This window comes from Saccoglossus kowalevskii, chromosome 2 (assembly GCF_978046115.1).
Source record: "Saccoglossus kowalevskii chromosome 2, keSacKowa6.1, whole genome shotgun sequence".
NCBI lineage: Eukaryota > Metazoa > Hemichordata > Enteropneusta > Harrimaniidae > Saccoglossus > Saccoglossus kowalevskii.
Window position 1 is genome coordinate 13,553,074 of NC_140642.1, and position 15,904 is coordinate 13,568,977.

A 15,904-nucleotide genomic window follows, 5' to 3' on the forward strand; every position below is an offset into this window, starting at 1 on the left:
GAAAAGTTTTTATATAACAATGTATTGTGATTGCTCTATCATATATATATATATCAGCTTGAAAACAGTAGAATTCTGAGACCATCACAGAAGACAGAAAGCTGTACATACCGCATCGGTTGGGTTCTCAGAGCAGTTTTCAGGCCATCAACCAATTTACTACGCACTTCAATCTCTTCATCATCTGGAGCTATGAGTGTTAACTATTCATAGAAAAAAAAATTGCATTTATTTCAAAAAAATATATTATACTTTCTACAATTTTAAGATGTACACTGAGAAATGTAAGCTGAGAATTCATTTGGCGAATTAATGAAGTTTTGGTACAATTATGTGAAATAGCTGGTGATCTGAATTGGCCAAAATTGAGGGAATATTAAATGTTAAATTATTCTTTTTTAGGATGTCCAAATGTTTGTGATTGTTTCCTCTTCCCATTTGATTATGTGCTCAAATTTACTCTGATAGCGCTTTCAAATCAAGTACTGTAAAATAATTTATTTTAGCTAGACTTAATTTTTGCTGAGAAGACATTTCAACTGTTTTGTATCAAGTATATTTTCACTGATTTTTAAGTTTAACGTAAAAATATAGGACAAATTTTATTTTCACTGGATTTTATTTTAACTGATGCATTCCTTCAGCGAAAATAAACTGCAAGTAAAAATAAAGTATTTTACAGTATATCGCTTTATTCCCAAGACCCTGAATAAATTCCCTGAAAGTGTAAATTTAAGAGAAAATATCCAGAGTATACTCACTGTGGACATCGAGTTCAACCTATCAATATAGTTATCTGGCCAGCTGGTGGAGCTGGGATCCTCTTGTTCCTAATAAAGAAACAACATTGATTATGATACATGTACATACCATAAGAATATTACATATCACTGTCAGAAAATACAGAATATTTTATGAAACTTTGTTGTTATTTTTTTTATACATTGTATCTTACAATGAAATAAAAATACAATAAAACATTAATCATAAATAAATTTAAAAAGTATTTAAAAGAATTATATGTTATCTTTCAAGTGTCATATTGTATGCATATTTGTGATGAAATGGATTTTATCCTTGCTTGTGTACATGTCCCATATAACCTGTCATCTATTGCTGCCTCTCAGCTCTTTATTTGTCTTGCTAATCCTATTTGTTAAATGCTATAAGCTACATTTTATATTAGGATAATATCTTCTCTATGCTGGTAGGTAATGGAACAATGTAGGAGGATACACTACATGTATTTACATGGAGAGTCACTAAGATTTAATTTAATTCACTAATCTGACTGTAAAAAAGTAAGCTACTGTAAAACACATGGAAATAGTGACATGCAATTTTAGTGAATTTGACTCAACACACAAATTAACAGAATCCTAATTTAGCTGAAGTACCAACAATCTCATTGTGAGATTATACTAAATTAGCGACATCTTGAATTAGCAAAATTATAAATTAGATAAATTAGCTAAAATAACAGGTTGGCCATATTTTACAGTATACTGTGATTGACATGTTTTAAAGAAGCAAATTTCAAAAATTGAAAGCAGAAGAGCATTTGAAATTATCAACAGAACCACTACAGGTAACCTATTATTACGAAAATAACAAACAAAAGAAATACATGGTATTCTAAATATATGCAAATAAAAGCAAATAAAAGCAAATTAAATTTTAGTTTGTGAAGTCTGATATCTTTTCCAGGAAATACTAGTGTTCAATATTTAACAAAAAACTAAAAAGATTCATTAGCAGCTGCGTAGTTACACTGTCCATTCCATGTCAGAAGACAAAGCCATTAGAATTTGGAATACACATTAAAAATACAACATCAAACTGCAAAATTTAGATCTCCGGAAAATAAGACAGTCAAATAAGTCTTTGCATCAAAATGAATTTTAATTTTCATTATGTTTTTAAAAATGAATGCAAAAGAGAATTATTGTGTACACGATGGATATAGGGTTAGTTCATAAATTACGTTCTTGCGTTTGACTGATTAATTTAGGAAGCCATCATAATTTACCCAGACAGTCATCTATAATATATTAACCTGCACACTGGTACCACCTGCACTTGTGAGAATTAAAATGCAAAAAAAGATGTCATTAGCTTGTCGTAAAACAAAAGCAGTGGCAGATTCATGCATATAGTTCTTGTTTTGATAAATTATTATTAATAAATCAGCTGTAACTGTATATTAACTTCATGTTCTTGTATATGATGAATATATCTTTATAACTTGCAACAGAATGTACTCATGTACCGGTATATAATTGTTGGCACTCACTGTAAAGACAAAGCCACAATGAGGGAGCTGATACCGACTGTACATGTAGGTTCATAATATGACAAGAATTTCCCTCTGGAAAACATCTATTTTAGGTAAGATACTGAGGATCAAAACCTTATTCAGGTTACTGTGAACTGCTTTAATTTTGGAAGAAACTAATTCAACCAGTGAAAATGGTGTCATTTTGTACGTTAATGAATTAGAGTTTTCCTGGGGTCCTACAAAACAAAGTGTCAGTGACTTTGGCAAAAAAAAATATTTTTACGAATAAATTACTGTACTGGAAAGCGTTGAGGGGTGGGCGCTTAAGCACCCGAGCACTCCCTTCGGAATGAGTGCAAATGACAATTTTAATTCATCATGTGACAGATTGAGGGGGATATTACGTCTTTGAGGGAAAATAAAATTACGAAATTAGTTACTTCGTTATTGACTTTTACAATGAAGAAACAGAAATGGTCAAAACAATATGCACATTTTATTAGAATATTTATTACCACCTGAATTTACGAGGTTAAAATATTAGAGTCTGTTGGAACACAGTCACAATAAAAGTCAAATTCTCGGAAATTCTCAAAGACTTTTTGGTAACGCAATGCGAAAGTGAATTATTGATGTCGAAGTAAGATCTGAAACAGAAATGGTCACAAAAATATGCACATTTTATTAGAATATTAATTACCACCTGAATTTACGAGGTTAAAATATTAGAGTCTGTTGGAACACAGTCACAGTAAAAGTCAAATTCTCGGAAATTCTCAAAGACTTTCTGGTAACGCAATGCGAAAGTGAATTATTGATGTTGAAGTACGATCTGTTGAAATTGATTTCAGAGGGATAAATGGCATGGTTTTTAAAAAAAATGGTAACTAGGAATTTTCGATAGGTAAACTGAATATGGCTTGAAATATTTACTGTATTTTACTTTTATTAACAGGTCATTGTCAAAGCGTAGTTTACGCACGATTACCGTGGTCTATGCATTCACAAAATATTCATGGCAGTCAATATCCACGCTGTATCATGTAAAAACGATCACCAGTATTTGTTGAGCAATGATCAAAGACCAAGTTTTAAATTAGTGGCATTTTGTGACCCCGAATATAAAAATTGCGCAAAAGTGGGTGGTGTGGGCGCTTAACCGAGCATGGACACTAACGCGGCCCAGTACAGTAATATAAATTCAAAATCACGAAAATGCCTAACACTGAAAACTAATAGGTTTACAGTATTACAATACTCCTAAGTTAAAACAGCTAATGTAAGCACAAACAAGTTTGCTATGATGACAGTACCCAAACCGTACGATTTATTTGCATCATAAGCATTTGCCAATAATACATTTACAATACAAGCAAGGGTCAAAATAAGATTAATTTAAAGCTGGTTCTCAATTTTATTTATTTATTTACATACAGCATAGATTATGTATGTAAAGATGGATGAAGTATAAAGAGAAGACGACCACCATGATTCACTGACTGATTTACTGTGTACAGACTTTATCTCAGTTTGAACAGCTGTAGACACGTGTCTCAATGTACAGACCGCAGTATTAGAAACACAGCTACAACAACTACTGTAATCTCAATTTCAACTGAAATCTCCAGATGACTGGTGTAGTTGCCAGATCATCTTTCTGTGTTTTGACAAGCCTCAATAATAGGGTAAATTGTTCAAATACTGGCAGTCTCCCTTTATTTGTATCCATTACACATTTACAGGAAGTTATCAACATTGACAGTGCGACCTAATCTGACCTTTTCAACTCAAGTTCATGACCTCATCCGGCATTGATGGAAACAACAATAGTGTTCTTGACAGTTGTTGAGAAGTGTTAACATATAAGTGTATAGTCATCCGAATTTCAAATTGATTCAAAGAAATCTGGCGACTGCAATAACATCTCAACACTAATTTAGTCTACTGTACACATTTCAGCAAATAAAGCAATTACCCATTACATCAACTGATTGCCACCATTTAGTAGCACATTTTGTTTTCAATATTTATGTTCAGACTTCAAAAAAAAAACAGTCATGCATGTTCTTTTAATGACGTATAAAAAATATAAACAAACTTCTCTTTTTCCCCCCGGAAAAGAAAGTAACTCCATAATTATTGGTTATACGATTACATGTCCCATGTCTATGTAATTACTTCCTTTATTTTCCAACATGCTACACTGGAAAGCCATGTATGTTATGGAATGAAGGTGGTGGTACTGACTAAGACAATTCATAGTTTCCCCAAGCATGGCGACTAATTTGCATAACAATAGTATCTAGTTTGCATTCTCTACCAATTTTTACAATAATATATTAAATACTCTCTATTGTTTTTGGTAAGGCATGCTTAAAAAAACTGAGGAGAACACGAGAATAAACACGCGATAGTTGACTCCAGTGTAAATTAAATTTCACCAAAAGAAATTATAACAAAAACACATGTATTTTAGCATACAGGCAACAACCATTTTTTTGAAGGGAAAAAAAGGAGCATAATCTTGCTTGGGATGAATAAATAAGAGTTCCGCCTCTCAAGAATGTCCATGCAGACCTAATTAAAATACCACTCTGTGGTTCTTATGCATAGTTTCCTGGGGCAGTGTGTCCGACATAGACTCTTTTCAGTCTGCCTGCAGTATCAGGCCATGCTTTGAATTTCTTTCCTGGCAGTGTACTCACCTTTTTCTTGCTACAATAGATTTGCCACTTCTTCTCAGCTGGTAAATTGAACATAGCCTCCCTGTGGACAGCTGATAAGTCAAGTTCATCCTGTTAAAAGAAAACCAATTTCATTACGTTTTGCAAGTCAGGATTAAACCTCTTTCTATGATTTGTTACCACCATTGCTGGGGAGTATAAAACTATGTCATGCAGGTGCTACAACTTTACAATACAGTGCAAAGATTACTTTATTGTAGACGAAAACTGCATTTCAAGGAGACAGATGATAAAGAAAAAGTATTCCATCTAGATTGCAGTGCCATATTTATCTGAAAGATCACTCTTTGCAAAAGAAACAAAACTTCTTTTTTTTTTTAAATAACAATTTCTGTGCTAGGTTTTGTATAAAAAATTTGGGAGTGAATTAAAAGGATATAATTTTATGTCTTTTTTAAACACATCAAATAGAATAACTTTATTTATTTTTTTTCAAATTGATTCAGATGCATGAATTGGTATTCAGTGAATTATTAGTTTTTAAGGTACCAAGTGTAGATCAAACTAATGTATGAGAAGGTTTATCTGTGTTGACGTCGGCGTGAATGTGAAAAACTTTGATTGCACAAAACAGTGTTGAGAAAAAAGTGCCAAAACACCGCCCGGACGATTGTTTGATTTTGGTGATCTCCAAAAAATATCCATGGTGATCTTTCAGATAAATTCGGTATTACTGATTTATCCCTACACCGAAAATAAATTTTAGAGAAGCTAAGGAACTATACAGTATGCTGCCATTATACTGAATTGAAAACTTGAAATTGAAAACAAATTTCACGAAAGTCACTGTGACTCGCTGTCTTAGAGATCCCAATAAAATGTTTTGGGTTAAATAATTCTGAGGTTTTCCCTGACTCAATAAAATGTGTCTTCGGTAAGTTTAAAACTCCCCATATAAACTTTATTTTCAATCAGACATGCATTCATTCCAAGAAAAGCTTGTACCGGATTCTGCCGTAAATTCGCCCATTCGAAAAATCGCCCTGGGATTCAAAATTAAAAAAATAATCATCAAATATTTTTTGGGGACTTTTTTTTTTCATTGAAAAATCCAACTACGCCGACTTTCAACGCCGACAGTTAAATTAATTTGTTAAATTGTTATGGAATGCAAATAAAATTCAACTTAGTTTCATCGTACGCAAATGATTCCAGTCGCATATAAACGCTTGAGGCTGTAGGGTATTCGCCATGTTCTTTCTCTTGGACGAGTTGACCTAATAGGTCAAATCGCTGATTAACCAATCAAAACACTGGATTATGTCAACGTGTTCAAATTACCATACCTCATTTAAATATGATAATGTTATTGAACTGCCAAAAAATCAATTTATTTTATTTTTTAAATCCGAACTGTCGTTTAACGGCCCAGGGTAAATATTAATTATATACCATATTTGCTCTAAATCAGTTAGATTTTATTGATCCAGCATGCATGTATGTACATAATGAAATGTCTGGCTTATGTTTACTTAATTTGATATGCACTTCTAATAGAGCAAACACGGCAATGGGTAATCCATATTGTACTGCATATGTTTAATTTTATAATCTACTACAATTACATCAGAACCATATTTACACTATGTTTATTTAGTTTCATAATCTACCACAATTACGTCAGAACTGGTATTACACTGTGTACATTTAGCTTCATAATCTACCACAATTACGTCAGAACTGGTATTACACTGTGTAAATTTAGTTTTATAATCTACCACAATTACGTCAGAACTGGTATTACACTGTGTACATTTAGTTTCATAATCTACCACAATTACGTCAGAACTGGTATTACACTGTGTACATTTAGTTTCATAATCTACCACAATTACGTCAGAACTGGTATTACACTGTGTACATTTAGTTTCATAATCTACCACAATTACGTCAGAACTGGTATTACACTGTGTAAATTTAGTTTCATAATCTACCACAATTACGTCAGAACTGGTATTACACTGTGTAAATTTAGTTTCATAATCTACCACAATTACGTCAGAACTGGTATTACACTGTGTACATTTAGTTTCATAATCTACCACAATTACGTCAGAACTGGTATTACACTGTGTACATTTAGCTTTATAATCTACCACAATTACGTCAGAACTGGTATTACACTGTGTACATTTAGTTTTATAATCTACCACAATTACGTCAGAACTGGTATTACACTGTGTACATTTAGTTTCATAATCTACCACAATTACGTCAGAACTGGTATTACACTGTGTACATTTAGTTTCATAATCTACCACAATTACGTCAGAACTGGTATTACACTGTGTACATTTAGCTTTATAATCTACCACAATTACGTCAGAACTGGTATTACACTGTGTACATTTAGTTTCATAATCTACCACAATTACGTCAGAACTGGTATTACACTGTGTACATTTAGTTTCATAATCTACCACAATTACGTCAGAACTGGTATTACACTGTGTACATTTAGTTTCATAATCTACCACAATTACGTCAGAACTGGTATTACACTGTGTACATTTAGTTTCATAATCTACCACAATTACGTCAGAACTGGTATTACACTGTGTACATTTAGTTTTATAATCTACCACAATTACGTCAGAACTGGTATTACACTGTGTACATTTAGTTTCATAATCTACCACAATTACGTCAGAACTGGTATTACACTGTGTACATTTAGTTTCATAATCTACCACAATTACGTCAGAACTGGTATTACACTGTGTACATTTAGTTTCATAATCTACCACAATTACGTCAGAACTGGTATTACACTGTGTACATTTAGTTTCATAATCTACCACAATTACGTCAGAACTGGTATTACACTGTGTACATTTAGTTTCATAATCTACCACAATTACGTCAGAACTGGTATTACACTGTGTACATTTAGCTTTATAATCTACCACAATTACGTCAGAACTGGTATTACACTGTGTACATTTAGTTTTATAATCTACCACAATTACGTCAGAACCGGTATTACACTGTGTACATTAAGCTTCATAATCTACCACAATTACGTCAGAACCGATATTACACTGTGTATATTTACATGTAGCTTCATAACCCTGTATACATTTAGCTTCATAATCTACATTAACAACTCTTTGTATACTGTCTACAGTTACATGTAAGCTTGACTAATTCTCCTTATCTAATTCATGTAAGCCTGACTAAGTCCTAAGTCTGGACTCAATGAATGCCTTTGTGAAACTAAATATGAAAACAGTCAGCAGTTGAACAAGAACAGGCAGTGTGTGCAAATACATGGAGGCAGTCACATACGTCATCATCCAATTAATTTTTCACCAAATATCATCTCCGCATGGTAGATCTATGAAATTCAAACACACCCAAAATAATTGTAGTGGCTGTGCAAAACTGTCTGCAGAAACATAAGCAACGACAATTGTTTTAGGAATTTTCTGAAATCATAAAATCACAGCAACTTACCACAAGTTCAGCAAATTTTGCATTGAGCTCCTCAATGGGTGGCATCGGTGACGACAACTCCATCGGCTGCAACTGGATGCCATTGTCGACACCATAGGTAATCTCAGGTATGTCGTCGCCACCACCAAAACAGCCACACCAACCACCACTTCGTCGTTTGCGTGGCATGGTGATCTCAGTCAATTCAAACACAGACTACATCTGCAAATAAAAATGAAACAGGAAAGCTAGTTAGCCTCTGTGACTCTGATGAATGTAAAAAACCGACATACTCATATGTCATAGGAAATTAAATGAAATCAAATTCAATAAACATACAATACTTTCTTCACAAAGTTGATAATCTACATAGAAACCTGTGTTTATTTTACTAGAGTTGTGCTAGCTGCTTTTTTTCAATATGAATAAAGACACAGGTGACTATGGAAATTATTGGCCGATTAATTAATATTCAGGAAGGGGTTTCATTTTATTGCTTTAGCAACTGACTTCTGTATTCCGGGACCTTGAAATGGCATATCAAAAAGCATAACATCCACTGTGGTAAGAGTATATCTTCTATGCGTAGTAAGGCATGCAAGGAATTATTAATAATAATTGTAATAAATAATGATGAAGATGTAAAATAAATTCAATAATTTTTAAACTGAGTGTAGGATAATGTTCTTGGAAAGAAATATAATATTATAAGTCTTGAAGATACAACAAACAAAGATTCAAAAGTAAGAAACGGGAAATGCAGAAATACAAAGAATAAAATGCTATCAAGAAGTAAAAGAAGTAATTGCAACTTGTCCCAAACATTATTTTACTTGAATCTAAGTATTTAATCATAATACATTTCCCCCTTTCAACTCAGGTAAACATAAACCAAAGCAAGCACTGAGTGTAAAGTCATTTCACAATAAAAAATGGTTCTGCTCTGGTGGAAGTAACAAGAGGCGAGCCATCGATTGTCTGTAACTCAGTTCATTACAATTACGAATTAGCTGAGCAGAACCACATACACGAGAAATACATGTACCTTTCACAGTGTCCAACATCAGAAGCATCACTAAACCACTTTTTCACTCCTTTGTTCACAAGTAGAAATGCAACCGAAAGCTGTCAAAGGCTGGTGAGAATTAACCTTCTTTTTAAAAGGCTAACACACCAGGAAGCGTGACACTAGAAAGAAAGCGCATTTATTTTTAGACAGTATTGCCAACAGCGGCAGACTGACCTAACCGACAAACTGTTAAAAGGAAACACCTGACCCACGACTGATGGGACAAAGCATACTTTTTTGTGTAATCGGCTAAGCATAAAGAAAATCTGGAACGCTTCAATTCTTGTTCACTATTTCAATCTAATTGATGGATAGTAAAGTGTAATAGTTTTGAAATGCATCCGGCTTCTAAAAACAAACGAAAGTCTACAATAATATCAACATGCATGGGTAATACAATATGCTTAAACCAAGCAATGTGGTCAAATGGTACACACCCTCATATTCCGTATTCGGCAATAACTAAAACTTATAATAATTATTTTACTACTGAACTCAGAGGTCGATTACAACCTTGGCACTACTAATAAGAATACAACACCACCATAGAGTTGATTTTCTTTTCTTAACAGCAACCACTGAACTGTTAATAATATTGACAGATGAGACCTGAACTCGGGCGTTTTTTTTGTTTTTTTTTGAAAAGCAGACCATAGATTAACCTGTGAATGAACCATGAATGTGTAGAACATACACACGTACAGGAGTAACTGTTACTAATTCAAGTATCCAAGTCAATGTCAGTGTACATGATTCAAAACCACACAATGGTCAATTACAGCGAAGCCAAGTGCAATCTACATGACAACTAAATCAAGGTCAGAGATAGGTTTAATTAATCAGTACAGGAAGAATGTGACACACCTTGAAAACCTCAGTATCCCTTTAAAAACACAAGGAGCAATACTGGGTTCAGCTAAAACAACAGATGAAACAAAGGAGTCCAAATATTAATCTGGTTCATGAGGTTTTGAATGTAAATATTGACTGAATGCTTGCTCCTATATAACAATATACAGATCAGTTCCTGTTCCTGTTTAAACCTCAAAAAGGACCATGGACATTCAGTCAAGCAAAGACATTCTAACAATCCAAATACAGACACTGCACTAATTAATGTTCTGACATAAATGCCACAAGTAATAATTACATTGTAGTTTCCCAAATGGAATGTATGTTAATAATTATTAAAACAGACACCAATTTTGTTCGCATGTGCATTATATTAATTAAAAGTAATCTAATAACAGAGGCAACACAGTACTCATGGTGTTGCTCTTTTTTATCATGCTGGCACAGTCCCTTTATCAGATAGAGGGACTATGATACTGTCCACATTGTACCTATAACTTTGTATATAATAACAAGGTTATTATTTGCTCAGTACTGGTACATGCAAACACAATGTAGGGACTGAGGCTTTATAGCAGCTACCAGGTACCAAAATATTAGAGTTGTATGTGCATGTACGCCCAGATACATAACAATGCAATTTATAACGTACCCTTATCATAGAAGACTGAAAGGTTGCAGACACACTAAGCAAGTCATTGTGGAATATCTTACTTAGCACCTAAGGTGCCTCTATGTCTGACACCATGTCTTGCCTGGGCTGAAATGAACTCTATCGCTTTTTGAAGTCAGAATACCCTACATATGGTGTAGACCAATAGTAAATAAACCAGGTAATGACATACACATTTCTGTCAAAGACTTTATTGTATGAAGTCAGCAACCGTAAACTTCACAAGAATATAAACTTGAACACAACAGGTAATTATCATCATGAGCAATCTAAGGTGAATTCCACCTGACGTTCGATAAAAAGCAATGGCATACCATTCCACAGAAAATGTTCTTTATTAATAGCTTTGATGTGCCAGTTTGAATACATGTGCTTGCAATCAAGACTTGCTGAGTTGCTAGTAAAATAGCCTCTTCAATTTCATACTTAATGAAATACATTATATAGCAATGGACATCTGACAAACGTCTCAAAAGCAATAACATAAAACGTATGAGTATTATATAGAAAACGAGGTAACAAAGTTAACTATGTTGCTGAAGATTTGCAGGTTGTAAAGCCGTCCACAATAAAGCTCACATTCTTAAAGAACAATATTTGTGCAATAGGCTTCAAGCAATGTTTTTGTAAAGCTGAATAAAATTATATAGCATTTGCATTTTACAATGAATCTACACCACTTGAAAATACTGTAAAACGTCTATTGATGCACCACAGTTAGAGCTACAGTTTACTAGACTAGTTAACGATGGTGGTAAACAAAGCTACATACATCTTGGATCAAAGTACATTCTTAGGTTAACATCAAGGAGACACACTTACAGTTTCTCACATTCAACTCCACTGAAACGGAACAATTCAAAGCATTTGCTGTTGAAATTGGTAACTAAGATTAATAAAGCATCATGATCACATTGAATACAGTATATATTACCTGGCAATACTCACACAGTCTTACCATTGACAAACTGACCCAGTTTGGGAGGAATTCAACACTTAACATCAACATTATACAGAACGATAACACTGGCTACCACTAAGTAGAAGGTTCAGGTGCCAATTCCCTGATGCTACACTGCAAATACATTATTTTTGTATTTCTGCACTGGGTTCTTTTAATAAAGATCACAGGACAGAAGCAAAAAAAAAAACCTTTATACACTACTTTCAAATACTGTAAAATGACTAATTTTCACTGTGTTTAATTCACGGTTTTATCATTTAGATAATGTGTTCTATGCTCAATTTTATATATTTCACTGGGTTTTAATTTAGCACATTTTTCAGCCAGCGAAATAAGCAAAATTAAAACCCCAGTGAATAATTAACCCATTTACAGTATTAGATTATGCAATGTTTTGTTTTGTTATTATTACCCCAGTACAATTATGCAATCACCTGGAACTCCTGCTTCAAGTGTCTTAGCTTTCGCTACACAACACAAAACACAGGTATAGCATTACAGCTGGTACAATAATACAAAGAAAAGGCAAAAACAAACTGTCCAATGTACAGCATGGAAAAACTACACAAACAGTACACTGGCTTTTGTTTTCTTTTGCTCTGGAAATCCAAAGAGAGTTCAATTTGTACGTGCCTTATGGTGAATTTTCATCACAACAATAATGTGGCACTGACTCAGATTCTCAACAAAAACTATATACTAGGTTTTGATCAAAACAACACAGCGGGTAAATGAGTATGTATTTGTCAGCTGAACCATAACTATTCTCTATCTAGCAAATACATCTGTTGTGCAATTGAAAACCAATAGGAACCCATTCTTCTAACATTGCAAATAATCGTGAAATGTGCAAGTACAAGTGTGAATTAGACAATATATATGCAAGTACTGGGAGCCAACCTATGATTTACCTTGAACAATAAGAGTTTGAATAGCATTAGAAATACATGTCCAGCAGTTGCAAAGACAATGCAGAACCTACTGCAGATGGCTCAAAATGATGAATTGTAGACATAAATCATAGAACCGAAAACTGACAATTCTCATTATTCTTTGGTGATTGTATATAAACTATGGCTTAATTACACTTTAATATAAATAATGCATTATGGGTTAATCCTACTCTAAAAGGAAATTCCTTTTTAGTGACGTAATAATACACAAAATAAAATTTATCACAGAAAAAAATTTTTTTCTATAATTACACAATGACAGCACACAATCAAAAACATTATCCATTTGAACATGTCTGTATGTTCTAATTGATGAGTCAGTCGAGTCCACTTAATATTTGATGTTGCCAAGGTTTGTCTATTTGAGTATATCAGACATATCCATATAAGCTAGAGAGAACGTTTCCTGAAAATTTAGTCATTTCTTTGAGAGTGAAATGCAGTCAATATTCTTCTGAATGGTCTATTTTCTAATCAGTTAATTAATTAATTAATACGTTATACGTCCAATTTTATTTATGCAAATAATATGTTCAGACATCTGAGTAATATTAGTTGTTTGTCAAGTACCGAAATCTCTTGAGAACTTATTTTTTTTTATTTATATGATGTATTTAGGCTTAGTGTGTGAGGCTGTGCTATTCATGTACGTACAAGAGCCTGGTTGACAATATTAGACAAGTACACAATATTGAAGCATTTACTAAAAACAGAAAAATTAATGATGTAATTCTTATTGTTTAGTTGTCACCAATATTGCAACATCTGGAAAATATTTTAAAAAAAACAAAAAAAAACCTGGTACTTTCTTTTCATAATGTCAACAGTAAATTAGTACAAAACCAGATCCTGATCAGCAATCAAGGATTCAGACCACAGTTTCCTACCCAAAGAGCAGCAACAAAAAGAATCATTTTGTTCAGCTAAGTCAGAGTTTTAAATATACTCACTGTATATCACATAATTAATAGGACACAAATTCAACAAACTTCTTTGTGGATAACAGTATGGGTTCCTTTCTCAAACACCAATAAAAATGCAAATAACACACAAGACATAAATAAAGATAAAAAACTACTGGTATACAAGATTGAAGAAAATAAAAAAAATTAGAAAACATATGTACAAACTACATGAAATTTCGCTTTCGATTTAGTTTTCAAGTAGAGGGAAAGAACTGTGAAAATGAAAAGATCTCAAGACTGGAAGTGTTGTAATGTTGACAAAAGAAAACAGAATGTATGCAAACATTTTCAGTGAAAATAAACAATGTCTGAGTTTTAATAAAACTGTGGGGACACACAGGAAGCCACTATCTCACTAGAACACAGCAAAGGGTTTGATACTCCACTACTGACTCAGAGCTAGCAGAGAGGCCATACTAGTGAAGTTTATGCATGAAACCCAAAATCCCCAGCAAGATTCCTTTCATCACACGTTTTAAGAATTGTTGAATCACATTAATTTAATGACTTCTTGAAGACTTTCAAAGTCCAAGTGTCAGCATCAAACATATTTCAAATATTTAAGCAGGAAACTGTTCTTTATTTTTGTTTTCTGTCGCATTAAAACCCCCATACAGTTTTATTATAAGGATGCTACTTGTATTTTTGTTCAATCACGCTACTGATTATAAGGCTGCTTGAAATAGCATTTCACAACACTGCTTTTTTAGTCACGATTAATTAATTAAAATTTATTCATGCGAATACATATTACAAAATCGTAATTTTATTGTCACTGGTGTCTATCATGTGTCTTTATCTTTCATGACATCTGATATGAGCATGAAGAGCACCAATAAAATTCCTCTACTCACCAAACATGTCATACAGTTTCATCTTTAACTGTATCAAATGTCAGGATATAGGAGTGGCAGCAAGTCACAATGAAAAGACAAATTTCATGCAGTATTACTCGGAAAGAAAATATGAATGAAATTAACAAATCTATTGGAAGCAAATTAAATAACAATAACAGAAAAGAAAGGTCTGAGAAATCCTTGATCGGGTAGTATTCCTAAATTATGATTAAATATTTAATGGTAAAGGCTAACGTAATTTTTCAACATTGCAAGTCATGAGTCACTACATTCGGAATACACGGAAGGGATTCACATTTATTCAACGGAAAATAAAAAAAAAAAAAAATTATCAGCTTGCACACACCACGGACAATGGTGGTTATATTGTGCCGGAGTAAAAAACACATGCCTTTATTATTTTTGTGTATGCATATAATAAACAACTGGCACGGCAAATACTGCAATGTTGTACTTGTGTACGCTTGTTATGTTCTGTTCGCGTTTTAAAAATGAGAGTAATTTTAAGGTGGGCGAATAGTCTAAAGACACTCAACTGCCGCTGCGAAAATTAGTTCACATGTAATGCCGCTTGGTAAAACATGCCAATGTGACAATGTGCGACCGATCTTCGCTGAGGACATGTCTTTTACTCTTGCCCGTTGATCGTTTGTATTCATGTCCCGATCGAAGACCGAAGTCTGCAATGCCACAAATGAATGTATTTTTCAACCATGTAAACTTAACTATGGTATAAAAGTATGAACAGGATCGATAGAACTGAAGTATCTGTCACACTTACCGGAATTTTAGGTCATATTCTCGAATAAGTACAATACAAGGTACCACGAAATAACACTCCTTTCTCTTCTTTCTTCCGCGCTGAAACCGGAAGCGAGCACAGACTATTTCCGCCTACCGTCGGCGATCTTCGGGCTCAATTCAACTGTCGATTTTTGTTTTGATGTTTATCGTGGAATGTTGGTTGTGAAACTAGAGTGACAACGTATTATATATGGATATTCTCTAAATATACCTTGTGTCCCTGTGAATGAGAAAACAGGCGTCCATTCAACTCGTTTTATTTCGGCGAAGATGACATCATCATAACGAAAAGACAAGTTACGCATGCGCG

The 15,904-nt window shown here is 33.5% G+C and overlaps 1 protein-coding gene across 1 annotated transcript in view; it reads right to left on the reverse strand.

Moving 5' to 3' along the window:
- LOC100376438 (disheveled-associated activator of morphogenesis 2) overlaps positions 1-15,887 on the reverse strand; it is a 33,054-nt gene extending 17,167 nt beyond the window's left edge. The window contains exons 1-5 of the mRNA XM_085491680.1: positions 15,572-15,887; positions 8,479-8,679; positions 4,984-5,073; positions 762-830; positions 112-203 (exon numbers count right to left, since the gene is read on the reverse strand). Coding sequence (XP_085347806.1) covers positions 112-203; positions 762-830; positions 4,984-5,073; positions 8,479-8,646 — 419 coding nt within the window. The 5' untranslated portion in view covers positions 8,647-8,679; positions 15,572-15,887. The remainder of the gene's footprint in view (positions 1-111; positions 204-761; positions 831-4,983; positions 5,074-8,478; positions 8,680-15,571) is intronic.
- Between the last annotated feature and the right edge of the window lie 17 nt (positions 15,888-15,904).